Source organism: Gobius niger (assembly GCF_951799975.1).
Source record: "Gobius niger genome assembly, chromosome: 10".
Lineage (NCBI taxonomy): Eukaryota > Metazoa > Chordata > Actinopteri > Gobiiformes > Gobiidae > Gobius > Gobius niger.
Genome location: NC_136861.1, coordinates 17,059,095 through 17,084,506, shown reverse-complemented (window position 1 = coordinate 17,084,506; position 25,412 = coordinate 17,059,095). Strand labels below are relative to the sequence as shown.

The following is a 25,412-nucleotide window of genomic DNA, read 5'->3' as shown; positions in this document are numbered from 1 at the left end:
GCTATTAAATATGTAGTCTATTTTTTGCTTTTACAGTACAATAAGAGTGCTGATAATAGTACCATTAAAGTTTCGATAAGAAGAATAAGTCAATCCTATCCTTTTTATAATCGCTTTTCACAATTCAGGAAGCAAGACTCATCATATTAACTAGTCTGCTAGTTTACGAAAATAATGTATTTTTTTCATTAATGTTTACTTTAAAATATATACTGAATGACAAAACAAATTTAAATCCACAACTAAGTAACAAGAAAGCAATTGGCCTTTTAGGGTAGAAAACACATGAATGGAAGGAGGAGGGGCCAGTGACAGACCGACAGGTGGAGTCCTTAGTTTCCACGGCAACCCCTGCCTTTTCACGGCCATGGGGGATATCGCGTTGCAATGGTCAGGTTGTGCAGAGAAAGGGATCTTTAAATGAGAAGAAAAAACATATGTCCGCAGACGCTGGAGGCAATATATACCTTTCCTGAAGTGACAGGGCATTTTCAGCACGGTTGGGGGTTCGGAAGCGGCAACGGGATCTCCCTATAGTCATACGTGTTGTAATAGATGCTCTCGGGAGGGGCGGGGAGGGGGAGGAGAAGAGAGAGAGAGAGAGGGAGAGCGAGGAGAAGGGGAAGGGGAGGAGGAGCCGGAGCGAAAAGAGCGCACCAGGCATTCAAAAAACGTCCCAGCGCTCAATTAGCTGCGAGGAACCAGCCGCCCATCAGCGAAGGAGTTAATCGGGGCTGGTGTTGTAATGAATTAAATAAAAAGAGTTTCCGCTGCATGTGCTCGCGACCAAGCGGCGAGAGAGGGAGGCAGCCGGGGGAGGCGGGTTGCACCGATGCCGGAGAGAGAGCAAACACGCTCGAGCGCTATGAGGATACGGCGCACCTGACGGACACTTTGGGGCATGAGTGGCTGGAGTTGTTGGTGGAGGAGAGTCACAGGTGCAAAAGCAGGTGAGACGGATGCGAAAGCTTTTGGATTTTGTGAAACTGTTGCAGAGAGAGGAGGTTGTTTGAAGCTGGTTGTATGTTGCACGTGCTTGTTGTGGCGAGCGCGTGTATGTGTGCACAAGCTGAGAACGTAACCGGCTAGACGGAAAGGGAGGAGTTGGATGATAGTAAAAGCCAATTTGGAGTGAACCATCAATTTGTCGCGCTATTTAGGACACCGGCCGTACCTGTAGCGGACAGATGGGGAGCGATAAGAGTGACAGCGAGGCAGGGAGGGGGGGGGGGGGGGGGGGTGCGGAGGGGATGACGACATTGGAAAGGGGAAGCTGGAGGTGGTGGTGTGAGTGCAGGCTGCTTTACATGCAGGTCAGGTAACGCGGCTCTCCTCTCGCTGCTCGCCTCGCTCCTTCTGTTATAGAGGGATATCTCCACTCGCTGCATTCACTATACAAGTGTGCACAGGCTTTGGAACACGCAGTCCCCGCTATGCATGACAGTAAATAGATTCTAGCCTCGAGCCTAAAGTCAATCCAGGCATCTCAAACGGATAACTGTCTGCTCTGGGCTTACAGGAGATTTAATACACGAGAAAGCTGTGGCAATCGGAGAGCACTTTTTTTTTTTCATTGCATTTCCTTGTGTTGATTAGTTAAAAACACCTCTTTGGGAATTACAATGTTGCCTCTTTTGTCAACAGGATTTATTTAGCCCCCAAATTTTTACGCAAATATTGTGAGTTGCATAGTATGTTTTAATGCCTAAATCCATTCATTAAGTGTAGGACCAGACTGATTTTATTTGGCCCTTTAGAGAAGCACATACAGAAATATCAGCCAAAAGTTTTTTGGTGAATGTTTAACTTGGACATGTTTGAAAGCTTCAGTTCTTCAAAATTCCATTTGTCCATCCATCCACATCTTATTACAGACAGAATGAGCAGAGTAACATGATTACTTAAGAATATATCCCCGTACATGCAGGCCTGTCACGATAACAAATTTTAAGTTCAATATATTGATGCGGGAAGGTATCGCGATAATGATAAACGATATTATTGACTCTAACGATACTAGATTCTGAACTCTCAGGCATAAAAATGATAGTAAACCGTTGTTCAAAAAGTGCGTCATCATATCCTAAAATACCACAAAAGCTGCAATAAACATGAAATATAATGTAACTCAATTTGCTTCTGTTAGAAATCACAAGAAAAAATAAGGGGAAAATGTTAATAAATGTACAGATAATAAATATCAAGTTTATCTGTTATTTATTGAACGATAAGTCGATATAGTAATTATCGTGACAGCCCTACATACATGAACAGAAGTACTTAATGATGATTATCACATTGGTAGGGCCAGGTCCAGTCGACTGAAGAACAGTTTTATCCACTAGGCTATCAGGAAGCTGAACCTCCTCCCTTCCCTGCCCTCCCTGTGCTTCCACGCCCCCCCCCCCCCCCCCCCCCCCCGCTCCACACCAAGGACTTGAGAGAATGAACATTTCGATTCATATCAACAAATTGACAATAAAGTCTTAGAATCCTGAATGAGTCAAGTTAAGGTAGGGCTGGGCAATTAATCGAAATTTAATCGGAATTGCAACCTCTACCTTGATCAATCTCGATAATCGTCTTGGGACTTTATAATCGACAGGTTTACGGCCATTTCTTTGGCACAAACAGTACCAAGTTTGGGAGTTTGGACGAGACAATGGAAGACTTTTGTGTTTTAAATGAGACTTGATGAAAGCGATTGTTTTTGTTTGAGCTGAAGTTTGAATAAAAGATGTATCTACTTTTATGAATCAGCAAGAGGTAATACATTTTTTATGAAAAAATAAAATCCATTCGAAAATCGAGATCGATCAATATGGGGAAATCGCCCAGCCCTAAGTTAAGGTAAGTTATACTTTATTAATCCCCTGAGAAAATTCACTCTATGCTTTTGTCCCACCTCCACATGTGAAGCCAGGCTAATGGTCAGAAAGGCTGGAGGATTAGTCTAGTGTACATGTTTTAGTGGTAGGGGAAACCGGACAACCGGAGGAAGCCTACGCAGACACAGGGAGAACATGAAAGCTCCACACAGAAAGACACTGTCCGGGTGGGAATCAAACCCTGGACCTTCTAGCTGTGAAGCACGAGCACTAACCGCTGTGCCACCGTGCACATGCTTACCTTCAAACTTGGATCACTAAACTTTGAGGACCTTCAATTTAAAAGTAAAATGTTAAATGATGCTCAAAGGCACTTCACAAACAAAGAACACTCCAGACAGCGATTTGGGTATAAATTTGTGTGTGTGGATTATTTAAAAGCACTGATTTTATTCCTTAATGCCTTAGCAGGAATTAGGATTATGAAACTACAGGGTTTATACTGGTCCAGTCTATCCCAGAATACACTAAGACTGACAGACAGGCAAATTTCAAGTACTGTAAGTGTCAAGTCCCAACTCAACTCTAGTTCAGTCCTCAGCTGTGAGCAAGACAGTGACAGAAAGAATGTGTTCACTGCACGGAAAGCGGTGGTTACTTCTTATTAGCGAGGACCAGACACGAAAACAGCGCCAGAGAGCAGGCAAATAACTCCCCACAAATCACCAGTGGGCCATTATACAGCCAGCCCTCAGAGTCACTTATCTGTGTGGGGAAATAAGATCATTAATATTTCTGAGCAGCAATTATTTACAACACACTATCGCCAGACCCAGAGCTGCTGTTTAGGCCACACTGAAACTTAAAGGTCTTTGCCCTCCCAAGTATTTTTAAGTAACTAACAAAGGCAGTCCAGGCCAAATCATTTCTGTTGCCAATATCACTATCCTCTGGGGCTAAGTGTTTTCATTTTGTTTGGCTCATTTATTCTTATTGGACTAAACAACCCAGTAAAGCTGATCACTTTTTGACAAATAGTTAGGCTTTATGAGAGCTTCTGAAATTGTGCTTTCTAGTTCTTTTCTTCTAACAATGTAATTACTTGTTACATAGTAATGGGACATTCATTTAGTCTCTTAAACCCACCTGAACCAGGCACATTTTCTCCAAAAAATCGTCAAAATAGAGACGAAAACGCAACCAAAAAGTGGCAAAAAAGCAACACAAACATGGCTAAAAAGTGACAAAATGTGACCCAAAAAAGCAACAAAGGCACAACAAAAGAGTGACAAAAACGTGCTGGAAAACTAAGAATAACACATTGAAAAAGCGATAAAAATGGGACAAAAGATGAACGAAAACACAACAAAAAAATGACAAGAAAAGCAACAAAGAAATAACGAGAACGAGAACCAAAAATGTATCGGAAAAGCAACAATAACACAATAAAAAAAGCAACAAAAAAATAAATTAAAAAAGTGTCAAAGACATACCAAAAAAGTGACAACAAAAGCAACAAAACAATAACAAAAAAGAGACAAAAATGTGCCGGAAAAGCAGCAATAACACAATAAAAAAGCGACAAAAAAATTACCAAAAAGCGTCAAAAAAGTGGCAAAATACGACAAAAAAGCTATGAAAAAAAGAGATGAAAAAGCAACAAAGCAATTACAAAAGAGAGACAAAAATGTGCCAGAAAGCAACAATTCCACATAAAAAAACTGACAAAAAATGACAAAAATGTGACACAAAAGCTATGAAAAAAGAGATGAAAAAATGTGACATATCCACGGCCACAACGCGGCAAAAAAGGTACGATTAGTTCTGTAGGCCTTAGCTTTCAAATGAGGCATCACACTGGCCTAGAGGCTCCAGTCATTAAGCTTTTAAGATTCAGGTAAATCCGAACTGGAGATAATGTGCTCTGTTAAGGTAGGGGTAAAGAGGTTTATTAATTCCATGGTAATATAGATTATATAGAGACGGTAAAGGATCAGGAAACATTAGTATTTTCTTGGCAGTTACTACTATTTTTATAATTATTCACAATTTTCATGGCATTTTGTTGCTTCCTTTGACAGTGTTATTCCTGTGTTGTAAAGTTAAGTGCGACCAAGTATCATTGTGTCAAATATAAGAGTAGTCCTTGTTTGTTTGACATGAACGGCAGATATTTGCATACCTCCGACCGGACTGTAATTAAAATATACGTCTTTTATGAAATTTAATAAAACATTTAATTGCAGCGCTGCTATGTTGAGTTACGCATGCTTTTCTGGAATCTCATCCCTATTTCTAGTGATTCAGTAAAGCATAAAGTAGTGAAATGAAGCCTGATTTTGAGAAGCGCCTCTATAATAAATCAACGTGCTGAAGAAGTAATAGCTGTCCTGATGAAATGAAGCTGAATGGTTCTGAAATTGCCCGAAGATAAGAATAAACCTAGAGTTCAAATTATTCATGAGCTCTTCTCGAACCCCCCCCCCTTCACATTATTGTTGGATTTTTTTTACTTGGGGTCATCTCAAGCTTGACCTGGCCCCCCAAAAAAATCAGGTAATCCCATTCGAAAACACTTTATGCACATTGTAAATCGGCTTGACACCTGGTCTAAATATGCAGGAGAGGTAGCAAGTTTCGTGTTCAGGAGCATGACGGGTGAAAATGCGCGAGGCTGTCTGGCCCGTGGTGAATCGGAGGCTGGTAGACAGGCCAGTGATACTTGATTCAATTTCACCCTTTTCATTTCCTGGTCTTTACCCGATACAGCCAGTAGCACAATCTTGTTTTGAGGTGCGCCGTAACACGATGCCCCGTAGTTTAACCCCAGTCACGCCTGATGACCGCAGTTTCAGATAATTCTACCACATTAAGGCGGCAATTGCGTTGAGCTCAGGGAATGACTCTCTAAGTGGGTTGAAATTCGAATGATATCTATCGAATGATATCTGCCCGAATGTGAATTGTATTGAAATATGTTTCAAAACTCCAGAGGTGGGTCGTCTCATGATCGGAAGGTCGGGGGTTTTAATCCTGCCTCCCGAAGGTGCACACTGTCATTGTGTCCTTGGGCAAGATACTTCACCCACCTTGCCCCCAGTGTCTGTGTGCACTGGTGTGTGAATGAGAGGGTAAATCCCTGCTATAAAGTGCTGTGAGAGCCAAATGTAGGTGGAAAAGCGCATATAAGTTGAGACCATTTACCATTTACTATAGAGGGTTGTCTTGTCAATATATGTGTACAATAAAGACAGGTCCTCATAGAAGGGTCTTTCAAGTAGTCATCTGTATTAGGTTGTTTTGAACTGACGACCTTTTGCCTTTTATCTGAGTGGCCTTCTTAGTTCGATAATTTATTCTCATTTATACTCCTCCAATAGGTAGGACAAGGACTTGCCATTGGCTCTCACCCTTTTATTGTAATATTTGTCCTTACCTTGTAAAAAACGAATTGTTCTAAATGTAGGAAACAGCAGAACATCTTCATTTTCAAACAACCCAGTCCTGATGACAACTTGCAAACTATTTCTATGGAGGAACATTCTTGTATGACTACTGTAGAGCTTACACAAACAAAAAGACAGGAAACGGGAATGCTTGTTATGTAAGTTTGCGCTGAAACACCAGGCGACTTCAATTTCTCTTCGAATACTGTATGTGGTGCAAATGAAATACTCTTTGTCAAACCTTTTCTTTGTTTCCAAAACGTGTCTAATTTTTGACGGGAGTTTTGTGCTTGTCTGACTCACTGAAATTGCTAAATCTATTTAATAGACCTGATAAAATAACAAGCACTTTCACCATTCAGTTTTTAGCTATAGTATTGTTGTAGCTTCACTAAACTGGATATATGGATTTGTACCTCCCTTACTAAATAATTACATATTGTTCGTCATGTTCTACAGCCCCCACTTCAACAAAATATAACTGACTAGCTTTCAAAAGTGGGCCTGGTTTGTTTGTTTTCCTTAATGTTTAAATGTAAAAATGCAATAAGCCACCATTGTGACTTAACTATCAGCATAGCATATCTACTTTTTGGACAGTTTATTTATTGTCAGTCTAAATATGTGTATCCTTTCTCTTTTTTGCTTTGCTTTGTCCTTGTGCCTTGGCGACACTCTGCAGCAACAGCCCAACTACTGGAGCTTTAAGGTAAGGGCCTGAACTCCCACCCTGTATTCATGTTTGTGTGAAGCTGTCTCTCTATTCTGTGCGCTATAATTAAACTCGAGTACTTTTCAAACCACTTTTCAAATCACTTCTCCTCCAGCAGAGCCTTTGGTGTTTTCAGTCCTCTGTTCAGTGTGGCATTGTCCTTACGAAAACCATCTGTATTTGATATTTTAAAGATTGAAATAGTTGGAAAGAGTTGGAAAATTAAACTTGAGAGAGATGTGCTCAATATATCGTATCGTGTACAATATATCGTTATGGAGTATGTGACTATGCGTGTATCGTACTGAGGCACCTGTATCGTGATATACGCACATATGTTTGTCTAACCATAGTCTTTATTCGGAACGTATCACAACATGCACTCTAACTACTCCAATAAATGGCTTATTCAGCATTAGGGCAGGGCGATATGGCCTAAAATCTCTATCACGATATAAAAAAGAAATATCACGATAGCGATATATTTGACGATATAATTGACAATGGACAAACTACTTAAAACACTTATCTGTTCCTCTTTTGTGGCTTTTTAATCAGTTTTGCAGGCCTTAGCTTTCAAATGAGGCATCACACTGTCGTAGAGGCTGTAAGTTCTCCAATCATTAAGCTTTTAAGATTCAGGTAATGCCGAATTGGAGAAAATGCGCTCTGTTTTAATTAATTTGTCCATTGTCAATTATATCGTCAAATATATCGTTATCATGATATTTCTTTTTTATCTAACGATAGTCTTTATTCGAAACATATCACAACATGCACTCTACTCCAATAAATGGCTTGTTCAGCATTAGGGCAGGGCGATATGGCCTAAAATCTCTATCACGATGTAAAAAAGAAATATCATGATAACGTTATATTTGACAAATGATTATAAAATTCCAGCTTTACGTCTATCAAAGATTAATGCAAAGACATTCATTCTCTTTTTTTACCGCCATACTAATTTCCTCGTGAATATGATTACTACATCCTTCATTTCATTTTACTTTTAAGCTGCTGCCCCTGTAGCGTACACAGTCAGTGTTTATGCTGCTCTGATGGAGCTGAGCGTAACATAAATTAAATCGTGTCCACAGCGATATAAAAAATTACGATATCAAAATATATATTGCGATAACAATGTACGATACGATATACGATAGCATAATAAAAACCTCAATTTTGTGCACCTATAAGATCCTTTTTCCTTCAAATTTTTAATATATCTTGTATTATAGAGACACTCAATCGCGATGCACTTGAAGCGTGATACGTATTGTATTGTGATCTCTATCGGGATATACAGAATACCTACCATTAAGAATCCTTTGTTGTATTTTCTTACCCACTCATGTCTAACGCTTCAATTAGCAGCTTAACAATTGGCTGTTGAGGCTCTAATAATCACAGGGAAAGTGTTCATGCTTCCTCTTTGATGCCTTTATTTGTTCTTCTAACTGTTAGTGGAACTGCAGTGTAATGATTTGCAATAATTCTGTTTATTTTGCATAATTAGCCTGATATTTTATTCACACCTCGTGGTATTGGACTTAGCTTAAGTGGTGTCGGATTGGATTTGGAAATATGGCACTGGAATAGCACTACTTGATTTTCAGACACCATACTAGGGAAGATTTACTAATACAGACGCATCCAATTGCTCAAAGTCATTGCTGTGCTCTTTTTGAATATTCATGAGTTTGTTGAGCTGTGGTAAATTCCATTCATTGCCGATGTCACAGACAGGAACAGCCTCCATATAAGACTAAGCGTAGAATATTTTTCGGAAAGAAAGAATAAATAAATTTGGCCCTTTTTCAGTATCAGACGTTTATCGAAATACACTTACTGAACTGCCTGTATGTGTGTATAATTGGACTGTCAGTGGCACCGGCTCCATCTTAAAGTTATGCAGCTCTCCATTTAATCTGCGCAAGGCGATTCTCTGTGGATTTATGATACTTCCGTCTGAGAGCGTCTAATAGCTGTGAGCCGTGTGACCCCGCTGAAGTATTACAGCAGTGGCTCAGACATTAAGAAGACATTTCAGAAGTGGCACTGAGGCATTACTGAAATAATGCTTTGACTTCAGAGCGCGGCCTTGAGTCATGCCCCGTGCGTTTTATCCACAGGTTGTGAAAACAGCACGGTGCATCTGAGGTCAGGACTGAGACATATTGGATGTATACAGTATTAATCAGGATGGTATGGCCCATTTCTTATGGATGGGTTTCAGTCACATGACTTTTTACTATTGGGGCGACATTATGAGGACATTTCACCATTTAAAATATTGTATAGACCCTTTAATTGTTTGGAAACATGCCGGGCTTAGCTGGAGGTGGGAAGCTAGATTCCTATCTATTTCCATTGTAGCTGTTGTCATAGTAACCATAAATAAATGTCTAACTGTTGTTGGACATATCAGATAAACCTTATTTTATCTTCTCAAATGTCATTCCTCTTGTTCTTGCATCTTAAGCCACAACAGGACCACATTTTTTAGTTGTAGTTTTACACTTATAATCGCTAGTTTTAGTTTAATCTTTTTTCTCATGATCACTTCCTGCCTCCATCTGTCACTGATGATGTAAGGCGTGAAAGGGTCTGTAGCAGGGGTGGGCAAGTTTGCTTCGAGAAGGGACGATTATCATCATTGCCAAAACACCAAGGGCCGAACCTCATCATTGTAGCTCAAAGTAAATAACCATTTCCTGCAAATGCCATTGTTTTACATTATATATACGACATGTTGGGATGTTTGGCCAGGAAACTTAAGAAATACTGACAGAATTTCATGCATTGCAGAGTACTTTAACAGGTATTTGATCTCTTACTTGTATAATAATGTTTCTCAAAATCACCTTGGGCCAGAGGTTCTGTGCTGAAGGGCCAGATTTGGCCCCCGGGCCTGGCGTTGCCTACCTCTGGTCTATAGTATTTTATTTTATTTAACCTATTACTATGGCAACGGTCCTCATATTCTATCACTTAGGTCCTATGAATACTGTGCATTCACTGAACTTATTCTGAAGTCAACCTAATTGTCCCAATGGGGCAATTATGACATTAACAACTAAAAGTACAATTTATAACTAACAGTGCAGCAAGTACATTGATAAACAATATGCTAGTTTGGAACATAAAAAATATATTTTTATGACTAAATATACCATGTGAAAAGGATTTTATATTGTTTATGTGATTCTTTGACCTTACATAGAATCTTAGGGAACAAAACAAGGATGAAACATATGACCGTTCAGAGTGCTAAAATTAATATGTTCAATTCAAAGTATTCAGCCACGCCCACTTTTTTTATTAACCTCTTAACCCCCACCTGAACCGAGCACATTTTCTCCAGTTTCCAAAATCTAAAAGCTTCTTGAACAAAGGGTCAAAACAGTGACGAAAACAAGGATGAGAAGAACAAAACTGCGACAAAAACCCAATAAACTAGTGAAAGAAACGCAATTAAAAAGTGATGAAAAAGCACACAAAAAAGAGCCACAAAAGAAAAGAGTGACAAATACATGCCAGAACACTAACACAATAAAAAGCGACGAAAATACGATCAAAAAGCCTCAAAAAGCAAAGGGGAAAAAGGGATGAAGACAACAAAAAATGACAAAGACACGACCAAAAAGACCCTACAAAAAACAGACAAAAAAGAAACAATAGAAAAGAGAGTGAATAGAATAAAATATTAAAATAGGAGTAAACGAAATACTCACAAAAAGCTTGACGGAAATAAGGTTGTGAGTGACATGATGACATGAAAAAGTATTATTTTTAGCAATATTTTGGCTTACATTCTATTACAACTGTAAGGAACTGTAGCCGATCAATATATTATATATACATGAACACAAGATAGAGGCGCCCATAGACATTTCCTGAATAAGGTGAATACTTCTGCCGGTAATCCTTGCAAGACAGAACAATAACAGTGTATAAGCCTTACGAATTTTAAAAGCAATATATATTTGAAATCAAAAGACTCAGACTTTGTATTTCAATCCCAGTGCTTGATTTTTCTGCTTATTGCCCTAAATCTCTTGTCACTGTTTGAATTGTGAATGCTTGATATACCACTGAATATCAATTGTCATATGCTCTGACCCATGACAGAGCCTTAGCAATTGATACCTCACCGCCACCAGCCACACCAGAGACACAAAACTGAAATAAGGACGTTATCTTCCTGCTCCACTCTTTGGGTCCACTGAAATGCGTGTGGCGTACACTCATTCAAAACGGTTTATGTGCTGTATTTTGTTAGCTTTTCTCTTTTCCCAACACAGGTGCATCAACAGTCACAGGGCAGCAATATTGTTGATAGTTGAGAGACTGTTCAGCAGAAGTAATAAAACAGATGGAACAGCCATATTCTCTGAAGTGACAGTGGATCTAAAGCTATTTGCCGCGACACACACTTTTGTCGACAGTGTTTATGTTGACACGACTTCCCTTCTCAATTTTCGGTATTTATTTCCAAAGCCTCGGTAAGAGCTTTTCAACTGCCGAACGCCACCTCCTTTAATCTACACAAAACGATTTCCCAGAATCCCCTGCCTCGGGGAAGTAAACACGACCATTTGCATTGTCCTCAGTTTACCCGTTCGCCTATCTCCAAACATTGTGGCATTCAAGTGATAATTTAATAGGAAATGCATCTGAATTGCCTTTGCTGCAGACTCTTTTCGAAATCAAAGTCTTGCGTCCAGTGGCTTAAATATCTGCCTTTATCTTTGTTCAGCTTCTATCTGAAACATGAAGGAAAGGGGCATGTTGGAAAGCCTAAAAGATTCAAATACCTCCTTTATTGTTTGTTTGTGTAGGCTCTCAATCATCCAGGGATTATCCATAGTAGAGAATGCTTTAATATGATCACCCACAGCAAAAACAGCATATTGAAATCTAGCAGAGTGTGTTTGTTCTGCAGTGCCGCTTATCATCATTATAATCATCAATCGCTTCGTTTTAATAAAAATTCTAACACAGAAAGACTATCATCTTATCTTTTCAGTTCAGTTCTTCTTTTTAGAATTTTAAAATGTTATTTCCGGAACAAAACCCTCTGCATTTTTCATCAAGTTTCAGCCTCCCATTCTGTTCCTTGCATGTATTATAAAAGCAAATCATTGCCTGCACTCGCGACAATCATCTCCCGCCATTTTGTCTTTCTTTTGCTTCCTGGAAGACTGATTGCATCTGTGCACATTTCAAAGCAATTTGGTCAAGCAATTTGTTCCACGCATTGATCAACTCTTTGTTAAGACCCTTTCAGGCTCGGGGATTGTGTCCAGGCAGCAGTGGCATCGACTGAAATAATGACAGTGGTTGAAAATGCGAATGCAAAAAAAGATTGTTTTAAGTACATGCTTCCTGCTGGGTTCATTTACAAGACAGACTTTTGTTGGAAAAGGGAAGGGATTTTTTTATCTGAATTGTGCATCTCACTTGACAACCTGGTATTCCCTCATGGTCTCCCATCGAGGTACTAACCAGGTTCAACGTCACTTAGCTTCCCGAGATCTGACGGGATCGGGCATATCAAAGGCGGTATGGCAGTTTAGAAAGTAATATGTGTTGACAATGTTTTGAATTGGGCTTTCATCAATTGCTTGATCTATGCACTCCAGTAACCATGTATAAATAATAACATTGGAAGGATCACTAGATAAATAAACACAAATTAACCTTAATTATTTGGGTGGCATACAGTAATGGTTCTTCTTAGCTTAGTCCCACATGCAGATGTTATTGTCAGGTGGAGAGTAGAAGCCTGTATACATTTGTGCCAATAGGTGTACACACCCTGGTGGATTTTTTATTTCTCAAAGAATATAGCTTTTTTTTACTCATGGTCACTGGTCAGTGATGTTGTGAAGCCAAAATGACCCTGTTGAAAAGTTTACACACCCCGGTTCCTAATACTGTGTAGTGTGTATTCATCATAGGCCTTTCATCATAGGCCTCATTCACAACAAGGGCTATGATGAAAAGTGCAACATACCTACTGTGAAATATGGAGGTGTTTCGCTGATGCCAGTGGCTCCAGCAGAATAAAATGAAGATCCCGTTAGTGTCCATCTCAGTCTCCTGACCTCAAAATCATTGAACCACTGTGGGGGAAGCTCAAACGTGCAGTTCATGCAAGACAGCCCAGGAATTTACAGGAACTGGAGGCTTTTTGCCAAGAAGAATGAGCCCCTTTACCATTAGATTATACAGAACCTTCTCCACAAAAGACCACAAAAGACTCCAAGCTGTCATTGATGCTAAAGGGGGCAATGCATGGTATTAGGAACTGGGGTGTGTAAACTTTTCAACAGGGTCATTTTGGTATTTTATTTTGTTATGGTGATTTGAAGTGAGTTCACACATTTTTTTTTCACAATAAATGGCTTCAAAACATCCCTGACCATGAGTGTAAAAAGCTGTTATGTTTGTATTCATATTCTTTGAAACATGACCAAAAAAATCCACCAGGGTGTGTAAACTTATTGGCACAACTGTATATTAAAGAAAAATAATAAAACAAGAAAAATAGGTTCACATCAGGTATGTAAGGCCAAACTAAACTAAAACTAATTCATACAATTAGAAAGCATGGGTTGTCAACAATCACGCCCATGTCCCATGCAGAATTGTGCATAATTTCATTTTTTACTTTACTTTTTACTAACTTCTGAAGGAGGACATTAAAGTGATATTAAACCTTGTGCCAGTTTTTACTTTATAGTCCCAGTTATGAGCGAGATAATACGTCTGGAATACGATCATTTAAAGGCAAATTATACGTCTGACCTCCCCTTCACCTCAATTTTAAAATGGGCAAACCTAAGCATCAGTTCCTTCCCGTATGGCTCTTGCTAAATGCAGTATCTGTCCCTCTGGCGAGCGTGTATTGTATCAGACATTCCTTCCTCGACCCATAATTGTCATTTCTTTGTATCCTCCAATACAAGCAGCAGTAACAGTGATAGGAGGTTTTTCGGCCTTGAAAGCGTTGAAGTGCCATTATTCTGTCAAAGGAGGTCAATGTCGAAAGCCGCTCCTGAAAATGAATCTATGGAGAAACGCTTGCACATCTTAGCCCCATGCCACCCGATATCGAAGCATGATCAGTCATGTTGGAGAGCTATGTAAAAGTGGCACAAGAAGGGCTGAACTGAAAGTCGATCTGTGTAATCCAAAGAAAGGCAGGTATCAAAAATAGCGCCAAGGACAGGCTCCATCTCACATGGAAGGTTAACGTATTGTTGCGAGGACAAAAGCTTTAAAAATGGCGGGGAGGTGGAATAGGTGTGATGAGTGTGATTTTTTGCCATTTAACACCCGTCTCTCAGATTTTCCCCCGGAGCCAGACGGATACTTGATTCATTTGCACGAACAGGCGCTTTTGACCTGATGTCTGTCTCTGACGTGATTTCATATCAAGAACCATTATTACATCGGAGCGAAAGGAGACATTTTGCGGAAGCGTGATTATAGGATTTGACTCGGTTGACTTTAACACGCTGCAGGTGATTTGTACAGCATTCACCGGTCATTGCTTGGTTTATTGTCACTTTCATCACAAGAAATTAACACTACATAGAAAGCAGTAACCAAAAAGGCTGGCGAAGGAAGAGGGAAGGGGACAGTTAGCTTCCTGTACACAAAACTGTCTCTGTCTGCTTTATCTCTGGCTAAAACAAGTTTAAAGTGCCTATGACACATTAGACACAATTTTTACAAGTTAACACAATTATAAATAAGATTTTGCTAAAGATTGTTCTCAGATTTCTATAGTTAGGCCATTTTTGTGATGTTTATAGTTTCACTTCCTTATTGGACACCAACAGGAAGTGACATAGAAGAAGGTAAACAATTTTAAACTGTTGCCGTGCAACCATGTTAAAACAATGGGAAATTAGTTAGTCAAACTGCTAAACGCTTGTTAAGTTTGACGTCACGACTTCCGCTTCCGGGTCCTAGCAGACTGACAAATATGTGAGAAAAAAAACATTATAAACTCTCAAAAACAACAATCAATATTTCTGAAACTCAACGGAGAGTTACTGAACCTACTTATTTCTCAGACTCATTAGCCAAAAATGCCGCACCTACTGCTAAAAAAGTAATATTTTTTACTTAATTACTTCTGTGGTTAGCATAGCTGCGTTAGCATTTTTCTCCGCTTTCTCTGGATATTTTGGTAAACATTACTTTTATAGCAGTTGGTACAGGATTTTTGACTAATGGGCCTGATAAATAAGTATGTTCAGTAACTCTCTGTTGAGTTTCAGAAATATTGATTGTGGTATGAAAGAGTTTTTTGTAGTTTCTCGCACATCGACCGGTCTATGCGAACCCAGAAGTAGAGCTGTGACGTCACCACTTAGCAAACGTATAGGTTTGTTAAATGATGATGTCATCGCTTTACTTCTGGGTCCAACGGAGCTTTAGCCTTAGTTACTATGATGGGATTTAGCTGATTTAAACCTGCTGTAGTCGACTACAAGGCTCTTTTTAAACATCTGATCACAAACAAGTATGCATTTAGTTGAAAAAATTGGGAGGCTGGAGTGCTGCATGGATGTAAAAAAGTTGTATAAACTTGGTCTTTTGGGTGCTCTTCAGTGCAGGGATCAGTTTCAGCAAAAAAAATCAAACAAACTGAGGCACTCGAAAAGTAGACATCATCATAAAAAGCCTTTATTAATGCATGGCTAGATGAGATGAAATCATTGCCAACGCGTTTCGGCTCTAGGCCTTTCTCAGGGCAAGCTCGAGATGGCTGCCTTACAGCATAAATAATAAACATTTACTCTGGATTTTCATTAGTAATGAATTCTTTTTTTTTTACAAACACAATGAAGGCTTATTTTCAATATAAAAAAATATTCATTGTACCTGCAGAGCTATATTGTTCGAATTAGGTGTAAAACAGTTTTTGACCTTTTATCTGTTGTTATTTCAGCAGGAGATTGAGATAAAGTTTTTTGCTGTGTTTATCGGTGTAGCTTTCAACAGTTTGGACCCAGAAGTAGATAATTAGTGCGTCACACTTAACAAACATATCGAATGTTACCTTCTTCTATATCACTTCCTGTCAGCAGCTAAAAAATTCTAATAAAAATAACTTTTCTGCCCAACATTTCTTCATAAAATTTCTGCTTCACTAAAGTAAAATGATAATTATGCAACTGGGTCATATTTTCAAAAAAGCATCAAAACCTGTCATATGCACTTTAAATTGGCCGTACAGTTCAAGATTGCAAATAGTCAGGACTAAAATGACCATGCAATTCTAGCCTCCAAAATCCTCGCAGTAAATGAAGAGTATATTTCACATGGCCTTTAAACTCAGCCATGTTCTGGAAATGTACTCTCACAATATCATGTAAGTGCAAGGGAGGCTGCGTCAGGTTTAATGCAGTGTGTAGCCTTAGGTGTATTGTCAGGCTGCCGTGACCTGCTTTCCACCACTCTTACTTCTGCGCGCCGTAAGATCATCCTGTTCCCGTTTGTTCCTTTCTTTTGACATGGCCTTAAAACAGTGTAGTGCTCTCCGCAGTAATTGAGTGCATTTCCAACCCACAGATCAGGCGATGTAAAGACTAAGGGAGTGCCGTCGGTGCTTTGCTAATCGTCTGCAGTGAAGGTTTTTGGTTCTTCTTTAGACCTGGTATAAACTGTTTGCATGGTTCAGACATGGTTTCCTGGAGGATATGCGCTCTTTTTTGTGATTCATTTTGGCTGCCATATTGAAAATTACGTTATTTTAAAATCCCAGTGTCTTTCATTGTGATATTTGGAGTCAAAAGTTTGTGAACCTTTGTGCTTGAAGGTGCATTATGCAACTTTTTTATTTGTCCTTGTAGTGACCCAGCGGCTGTATGAGTGGCCAGCATGGCGTATTTACTTTCCATCACAGTGGTCTCTCGGACGCTCCAGGATCAGCTGTTTGGAAGGTTTTCATTGCTGACGGACCCTCTCACTAGAAAACCTACAAAGCAATTGATCCTCGAGCGTTGTAGAGACCACCAAAAGTGAACGCGCCATGCTGACCACTCATACAGCTGCTGGGTCACTACAAGGTAAAATCACACAAATATCACCTTTTTATTTTTCAGGTTTAAAAGTTGCATAATGCACCTTTAAAGGAATAGGCCACCGTTTTGAAATACTGACATATGTTCTTACCTTAGCTTAGACGAGTTGATATGTAGCTGTCTGGTCTTTACACGTGCCCTCAGTCAGGTAAACAGAGCACAGACGGCATTAGCATTTTAGCCTCTCATGGACCCAAATGGGAGTGAAGTTAGAAGTGACCAAGCTCTTCCACGTTTTCCCTATTTAAATACGGTTACATGAGCCTTTACACGATCCAAGTATAGTCACAAAAAATTAAACATGTTGATTTTCTAAGCGGATAAAAAGCGGAACTATATTGCTATATTACTACGCCTTGCAATATACTAGTATAGGCGTAGTAATATAGGAGGAGAGGCTAAATGCTAACTCCATCTGTGCTCTGTTTGCGTGACTGAGGGCACGCAGACAGCTATGCATCAACTCGTCTAAGCTCAGATAAGAACATATCTCAGTATTTAAAAACAGTGGCCTATTCCTTTAACGAATGAAGCTCTCTTATAGAAATACATTAGTTTTCCCCACTGAGGATATTTGGTGCTGGCTTCTCTGTCTCCACCAGATGCTTGACCAGATGGCGTGTCAAGTACATATATTAACAATGCAAAAATGACACTGCAAAGCCTCTATTTTCGGTTTTCATGTCACATAAACCGACAATATGGTTGAACCGTGTTGTCACATGGCACTGACTAAGTGGCTGTTTTTTCTGCGTCTTCCAAGTTACATATCTAATATATGTAACTTGGAAGACGCAGAAGAGGAGGAGGGACAAGTTTCATCATTGCCAAAACACCAAAGGCCGAACCTCACCATTGTAGCCTAAAGTTAAGAACCATTTTGTGCAAATGTCAATGTTTTACATCAGGGCTTCTAAAGTGGTCTGGCTCCGAGACCCGCCATTACCTTAATGACAAGCTGCGACCCAAATAAAACTATAATTTGTCATATATCGTATAAAACATTGTATTTACCAAACATTTTTATTGAACTAGTCATAGATTTGCTTTTAAGACTGAAATTATGATCAAAACAACCCAATAATATTAATTTTAGCAGACTCCAGTGTGTTTCAGTGTAGCTTCAGATGGATTTTTTTTTTTTTTTTTCCTACCGGCTTGCGGCCCACTTTTGAGTCCCGGTCCACCAGTTGAGAATCACTGTGTTGCATTATATATGACCAATTGGGATATTCCGCAAGGACATTAAAAAAATACACTCTAGAAAGACACTTAATTTTAAGAGTACTTGAACAGGTAATTGATCCCTTATCTGCATACTAATATTTCTCTAAATCATATTGGGAGCCAGAGGTTATGTTCTGGAGGGCCAGATTTGGCCCCCGGGCCTGACGTTGCCTACCCCTGTTCTAGAGTATGGAACACGGCATAAAAGTTTTTACACATTTCCAGCAAAGGCATAAGTCCAGAAATGCAGATCCGTTTTAATTGAAAAATGTTATTTAACTTTCAAGCCACATGGGAAGAACAAAATTAATTTAGTTTTATTGTGTTTATTCAAATTTCAAGCTTTGCTGCTCAATTAATTAAACAAAGAGCCAGGTGCACATAAGCTAGTTACACAAGCACAAGTTTGCGCTTCTCGCAGCTTCCCGTTTGAACATGTGGCATTTTTATTTGCTTCATAATATTCAGTCTTTGAGTTGTTGCACATGTTTCAGAATAAAGTTACAGAACTACAATATGTGTTGTTGTGAGGTGAGGTCAGTGCCTTGGCTTTAGCCCTTCTAGTGATATGTGTCATGGTGTGTTTTTACGTCTCCATTGAGCAAATAGAGTTTGCTTGAATGGTCAATGGCAGAGAGCAAAATACAAATCTTTTACTGTATATTTTGTATGCTTTATTCAATTTAGTTCATTTAAAAGTCACCTCTAAATGTGGTCAAACCTTAGCCATAAAAACTAGCACCAGGCATCTTTCAATTTCGTTCCACTCAGTCTTTCTACATCATTAGGGTCAAAGTAAACACATGCTGTAATGAGGGCCATGCCTTACTTAGTGACACTGCAGTATAAGGCTCTGTCGAAGTCCCAGTTAAAGCCATTCTGCTGCTGCTGCTGTTGTGGTCACAGACAGTTTAGATAAATGACCCCATTAGAAACACAGTGGGGGTTATCTGTCAGTATCAGCGCTCCTGTGCATGCCCAGACACTGGCTTCCATGATCACCGGACACCTCGGCTATTATTCTGTGTTTGTGTGCATCTGAATTATGTATGGTCATGACATAAGGGCCGCGTGGTTAGAAAACTGTACAGCATTCAATAGTAAACATGTAGACTGGAGTGACAATGACATGAGAGGGCAAGAGGCCATCGATTGTTACATACCTGGCACACATCGATGAAGAAGCTGTTGAGAACGATCAATGTCTTACAGTTTAATTAAAAGAAAACCATACAAAGACTTCACACTTAAAGCCCCAAAACATGTGCAATCATGCCATTTTCAAACCAAACATATTGAGTATGTTCATTTTAAAAGAGTTGTGATCCAATTTCTAACATTCACTATTTTTGGGCTACTACCAGGTTTGCAAATGATCATGATGAGCTGCAGACACCGCATAGCTATTTCCCCCCCACAAATGTCTGCGAACAAGATATTCAATATAGTTTTGGTGTGTAATAATGTCCTGACTAAAAAAATGACATCTCTAAAATAATGATATCATTACAATCCAGCCAATATAGTTTTTGTGCCTGTCCCAATGCTTGATGAATGAATAATGTTTGTGTTAAATCTACATGTAATTCTAATTGAATCAATAAATATATTAATGTGGTTTACGCTCGTGACTTTACAAGTGAACAGCCAGTGCAGACACAAATGATATTAAGCCCTTTTTGTTGTCATGTCATGTGTTATTCATTATAAATCATTTATTAATGCAGTTTAATGTCCCAGGATTACTGTAAATTCCACGACAAATTAAAGTTCATGAATTAACAACATGCACCTTATTATTGAGACCCAGCGAGCTGACAGTATGACCCCATGTGCAGCCTCTGTCAATGTCACGCTAATTAAGTACATTCCCAAAAATCCCACAGACGTCCAGGAAACAGGAAATCACTGTCTAGAGACAGGAGAGACCCGGCAGAGCTACTGTACTGTGTCAGCCTGCGCCAACGCCAGTCAACACCATGCGTTCTGGGTACTCTGGGAGCTCATTATAGGAAGCCTGTGAGCCCGAGGAGGCAGCGCTGGGGATGAGGGAGCCAGTTCAGTGAGCTGTGCGCCACTCGCACTAACAGTCTTTTAGGGAGTGGCACGTGGGTACAGGCTACTGGGACAAAGGCAGCGACAGCCCCAGATTTGCATGGACGTTTACTCCATTGATCGTGAAAATGGCTGCATGGCGATGCATTTGGGTGTGTGGAGTGCATCACCATGACATTATATCTGTCTATCAGTTAGTTTATTGCACCTTTTTGTCAATTTGTAAATATTTGGTATCATATTTGTGTAATGTTGGTCTCATAGGTATGCAATCAATACAACAGAAAGCACTAAAGCACTAAACCCAACTACTGTAAAGTCTAAAACATGCACAGTAGGCCTATACTCTAGCTAGGCACTCATGGCTAAAACCTAGCTCAAGATTTGGAGATGGGTTCTTGGTGCTACGATGCAGTCACCTATTGCCCCATGTGGCTTTGAAGAATAGATCAAATTCAAAAGACACATTTCCCCTATAGGCACAATGAAATAGAGGGGAAGTAAAAGTTAATAGTTGTGGTTATTTATACTCAACCTGGCCTGTGCTACTTGTGGAACAACAGTAAATTCAACTAAAATGAACTGTAAAAGGCCGTAATGTCTCAATTTCAGGATCACATACTCTTGATATTCCCTTTTAATAACTGAAAGTAATGGCTGAAAGCAGAGCCATTGTCAAGGTTCTTGTTAATCTCATTATGTTCTTTTTGTAGAGTCTTATTGTCTGTTTTCCTCTTGGACATACTAAATAATCCCTGTGAAAATCCATTTTGTCTGCCCAAATCTCCCCTCTCAGTAACAAAATGCGTGTCCCTGTCTGTTTGCCCCCCGCAGAGCCGCAGCCCGAGGCACTCCCAGTCCACCCAGTCTGGGCTCGCCGACCAGGCCGCCAAGCTCTCCTTCGCCTCGGCAGAGTCTCTGGAGACCATGTCGGAAGCAGACATGCCCATCGGCTTCAACCGCATGAACCGTTTCCGCCAGAGTCTGCCGCTGTCCCGCTCCGCCAGCCAGAATAAGCTGCGCTCTCCAGGTGAATATCAACAAGCAACAGCAGAGGGGGCCTCAGTCACTGCGTGGGCTGCACAATATTACAGTGCATCAAACATTATTTGATTAGTTTTAAGCTTAGATTGCACAGATGTTTGATGTGGCATAGTCAACCTATTTTCAGTATATTGTGCAGTCCCAGTCACTCCTTTAGATATAAAGCAACTTTTAAGTATAGTTTCATAAGTAAGAAAGTAGCATAAATGGCTGTGTTTGTGTACGCTCTTAGTTGTAGGAAAAAATTTAAGCCATCTGGATTGTTCAAGCCTTGATGTTTTGTCCTTCACTTTAAGAGGCTTCATCAGCAACTTAGAATCTTTTAGCAGCAGGCTGTAGAGGAGCTAATAGGAGGAGTTTGCCCCATTGTCATTGGCTTCACCCATCTTCTGGGTCAGTGTAGCTTTTTAGAGTAAAGCGGGCGGGACCTAGAACAATGTAAACTCCTCCATACTAGATCTTCATAAGTAAAGTCAGCTGATAAACAATGATTAGTTGCTGATGAAGCCATTGGGCTAAAAGTATGAATGGCAGAAAGCTTTTCTACAATATACATAGCTATTTGTTTGTTTAATATATATTTTTCACCCTGGATTTACTTCTCAATGTGAGTGTGGTAAAAAATAAGTGGTATTGCTTTATATTAAGGTGTGCTCATTAAGTATTAAAGGAATAGGCCACCGTTTTTACATACTAAGATATGTTCTTACCTCACTTTAGACGTGTTAATATATCCCCGTCTGGTCTTTGTCCGTGCGCTCTGTCACGCAAACGGAGCACATACGCAGCCTCTCCCACATGTCACATAGCTCCGAAAAAGCTCACGATAGAAGCTACCAAGCTCTTCCACGTGTTCCCTATTTAAATAAAGTTACGTGAAGTGTTTTCATGCGAAGTATATTTACACAGAAATGTAACATGTCGATTTTATAAGCAAATAAAAAGGGGGACTATATTGTGAGGCGTAATGATACGAGGAGCACAGTGTCCGCGTAGTAACTCCTAAAGACTTCCCCCGCTCACTTCCGTCAATAACCTTTAGGAGTTACTGCGCGGACGTTTTGCTCCTCGTATCATTACGCCTCACAATATTGTCCCCCTTTTTATTTGCTTATAAAATCGACATGTTACATTTCTGTGTAAATATACTTCGCATGAAAACACTTCACGTAACTTTATTTAAATAGGGAACACGTGGAAGAGCTTGGTAGCTTCTATCGTGAGCTTTTTTGGAGCTATATGACATGTGGGAGAGGCTGCGTATGTGCTCCGTTTGCTAGACAGAGCGCGCGGACAAAGACCAGACGGGGATATATTAACACGTCTAAAGTGAGGTAAGAACATATTTTGTTATGTAAAAACGGTGGCCTATTCCTTTAATAAGCATAAGTATTACTTAGTCATCCTTTTAGGGTTAGGGTAGGCCTATTAGCATGGTAGTTAATAACAATATAATGCTCAGCCTGTTTATATATTTATTAGCATATTATTAATGGCCTACAAGCATGTGAACAGATAAAAGTATAATAAGCATCTTATTAATACTTTACAAGCATATTATTCATGGATTATTCATTTCTAATGCTTATTAATACCTTAAAGGGGTTAGATGCAAGTTAGCCATTTTATATTCACTACCTCCACCTCAGGTCATACGTGTAACTGCACCTTCTATATTAAGCTTGTGACAGCAATTCGGACCCGAATTAACACCTTTGAGTGACAGTGCAGGATTTTGAGGCAGTTGTGGTGAATGTGTCTGGGCTCATTCTACACCTTAGGACATTGTTGAAACATGTAGGGGGAGGAAAATACTTAATTTTAACATTTTTAAACTCCCTTTAATATAAAGCACACCTTAAAATAAACGTTGCCAAAATTGTTTATGTTAATTACCTAGTGGGAGTACAGTAAGTAGACTTTAATGACAAACCATTTTTAGGCAATGTGTTCAATGATTTCTCCGTCAAAGTGGAATTAGCCATAAATCTTGTGGTGCGCCTCTACATCAAGCGCAGAGCAAGGGAGGCTATAAACATAAGTGACAGTGACTTATTGAGGTGATTTTAAAGGAAGTACATCCTGTCTGCCATGGCCTCTGTACTAATGGACTAATATATTTTGTGTTCTTCTATTTCCCTCGCACTTGTGCTGTAACACTTTTCTGATCTGTAATCACTGGTCTTTCTTTGCTTTCTTTGTCATTATTTGTGTGTCCTTCGGTGTATGAAGATGAATTTTCAGGTTAGTCAGGTGCTTTCTAAACAACGCACAACGAAAGCATGGAACTTGTTACTTTGTTTTCCCCTATTCCTGGCTCCCCGTATCTGTGTTACTTTTTTACACATAATGAGACATACTCGTGTTGGTCAGTCGTTCCAGGAGGTATCTGTGGTTGTGAAGGTTTTCAAAATCGTCCTCTGGAGTTTTTTGTCTTCCTTATTCTGCAAACAACAGGGGCTTGGTAACGCGGATGAGATTTAAACAACGATTACCTCTTGGTTCAGAACAATGGTGAGGTTATTGAGTGAAACTGGCTCAGCGTAAACAATGACAAGGTGGGGCTTAGTCAGATCTTACTCCTTCCTTCATGAGAGGTGTTTTAAAATCAGCTCGATTACCAGAGTTTGAATAGTCACTTGAGCAGTGCACTGCAGTTGACAATGTTGAAAACCTTCTCAACGACACATTGAGACAGTCACCGTATTTCTATGAACTTATATTCCGTATTAAGTGTTGTTGGGTGTTTCAGTGCTATGCAAAAGTTTTAGGCAGATATCTCAATTCAATTCACTTGAAATGCTTTACAATGACAATCCTAACCCATTTTCACAAATACAACCTAGAACCAGTGCATTTCATGGCTTGAAGTTTAGATACTTCTTGTAATTCTCTTTTTACGTGTGGTTTTCAGGGCTTGATATTAACGTCTTTTCTCACTGACCACTATAGCTACTCTTTTCGAAAGGTTACCAGAAGCTTTATACTCCATACTATACAAAAACATGGTACATACCGGTAATCGAGCCGAGAATAGATGTACCATGTTCATATATACAGTATATTTTTAGGGGGGATAGCGGGTCCAAACTTAACTGGCCAAGTGGCTCGTTTACCCTGTTTTTGCCCATAGCCTGAAACTTTTGCACAGCACTGTTCACACCACAGCAACTCACCGACGTCCTTGCCTTCAATTTACGTCCCACCCTATTTTTCTTGCCCCAACCTCTCAGGAGTGCTGTTCCTTCAGTATGGAGACGAGACCAGGCGTGTGCACATCACCCACGAGCTGACCAGCATGGACACCCTCCACGCGCTCATCGTGCACATGTTCCCCCAGAAGCTCACGGCAGGCATGCTGAAGTCACCCAACACGGCCATCCTGATCAAGGACGAGGCACGCAACGTTTTCTACGAGCTGGAGGACGTGCGGGACATCCAGGACCGAAGCATCATTAAGATTTACCGCAAAGAACCCATCTACGCCTCTTACCCCGCCGCGGCGCACCTGGCCAATGGAGACCTCAGGGTGAGACCAAGGGTTAGGTCAAAATCTTCATTCATTCAGTTTTTAGAAATCCTGTTTGCTGTTCCACTGCAGAAGTGCTTCGGTCCATATTTCCTGGGTTTTAATCAATGGCCTCTGGCTGCTCTGTTTGTGACAACTAGGGGCCGCCATTTCTGTAGTACCTCCATTTAGCCGCTAGTCCCCAATTGGAATGCATTGCACTTTAGACATGTTAAAACAACTTAACTTAATTTTTGGGATCATTCTACAGCTACATATTCCTCCTGTGATAACTCTGGGTAAGGCGCAATTACAGGGACCAGGATGGTTTTCGTAAGAAACATTTTAGAAATCTCGTACTAATAAGGGCCGGACTGTTAGCATTGGAGCTGCACGGCTATGACCGAACTACACGTCACGCAAGGGCTACGGTATCGGCTACAATGTCCGATACTGAACTGATATTAAAATACCTTTTACCACCTA

General features: G+C 39.9%; 1 protein-coding gene across 13 annotated transcripts in view; it reads left to right on the top strand.

Annotated features, from left to right (window-relative positions):
• srcin1a (SRC kinase signaling inhibitor 1a) overlaps nt 1-25,412 on the top strand; it is a 160,135-nt gene that overhangs the window by 94,162 nt on the left and 40,561 nt on the right. For 9 of the 13 annotated variants that reach the window (XM_079564359.1, XM_079564358.1, XM_079564361.1 and 6 more), the window contains 4 exons: nt 6,957-6,983; nt 21,209-21,404; nt 23,651-23,662; nt 24,652-24,947. In XM_079564359.1, the coding sequence (XP_079420485.1) occupies nt 6,957-6,983; nt 21,209-21,404; nt 23,651-23,662; nt 24,652-24,947 (531 nt within the window). Of the gene's footprint in view, nt 1-661; nt 951-6,956; nt 6,984-21,208; nt 21,405-23,650; nt 23,663-24,651; nt 24,948-25,412 lie in introns of those variants that run through there. The other 4 variants (XM_079564353.1, XM_079564357.1, XM_079564354.1 and 1 more) reach the window with 2 other exon arrangements.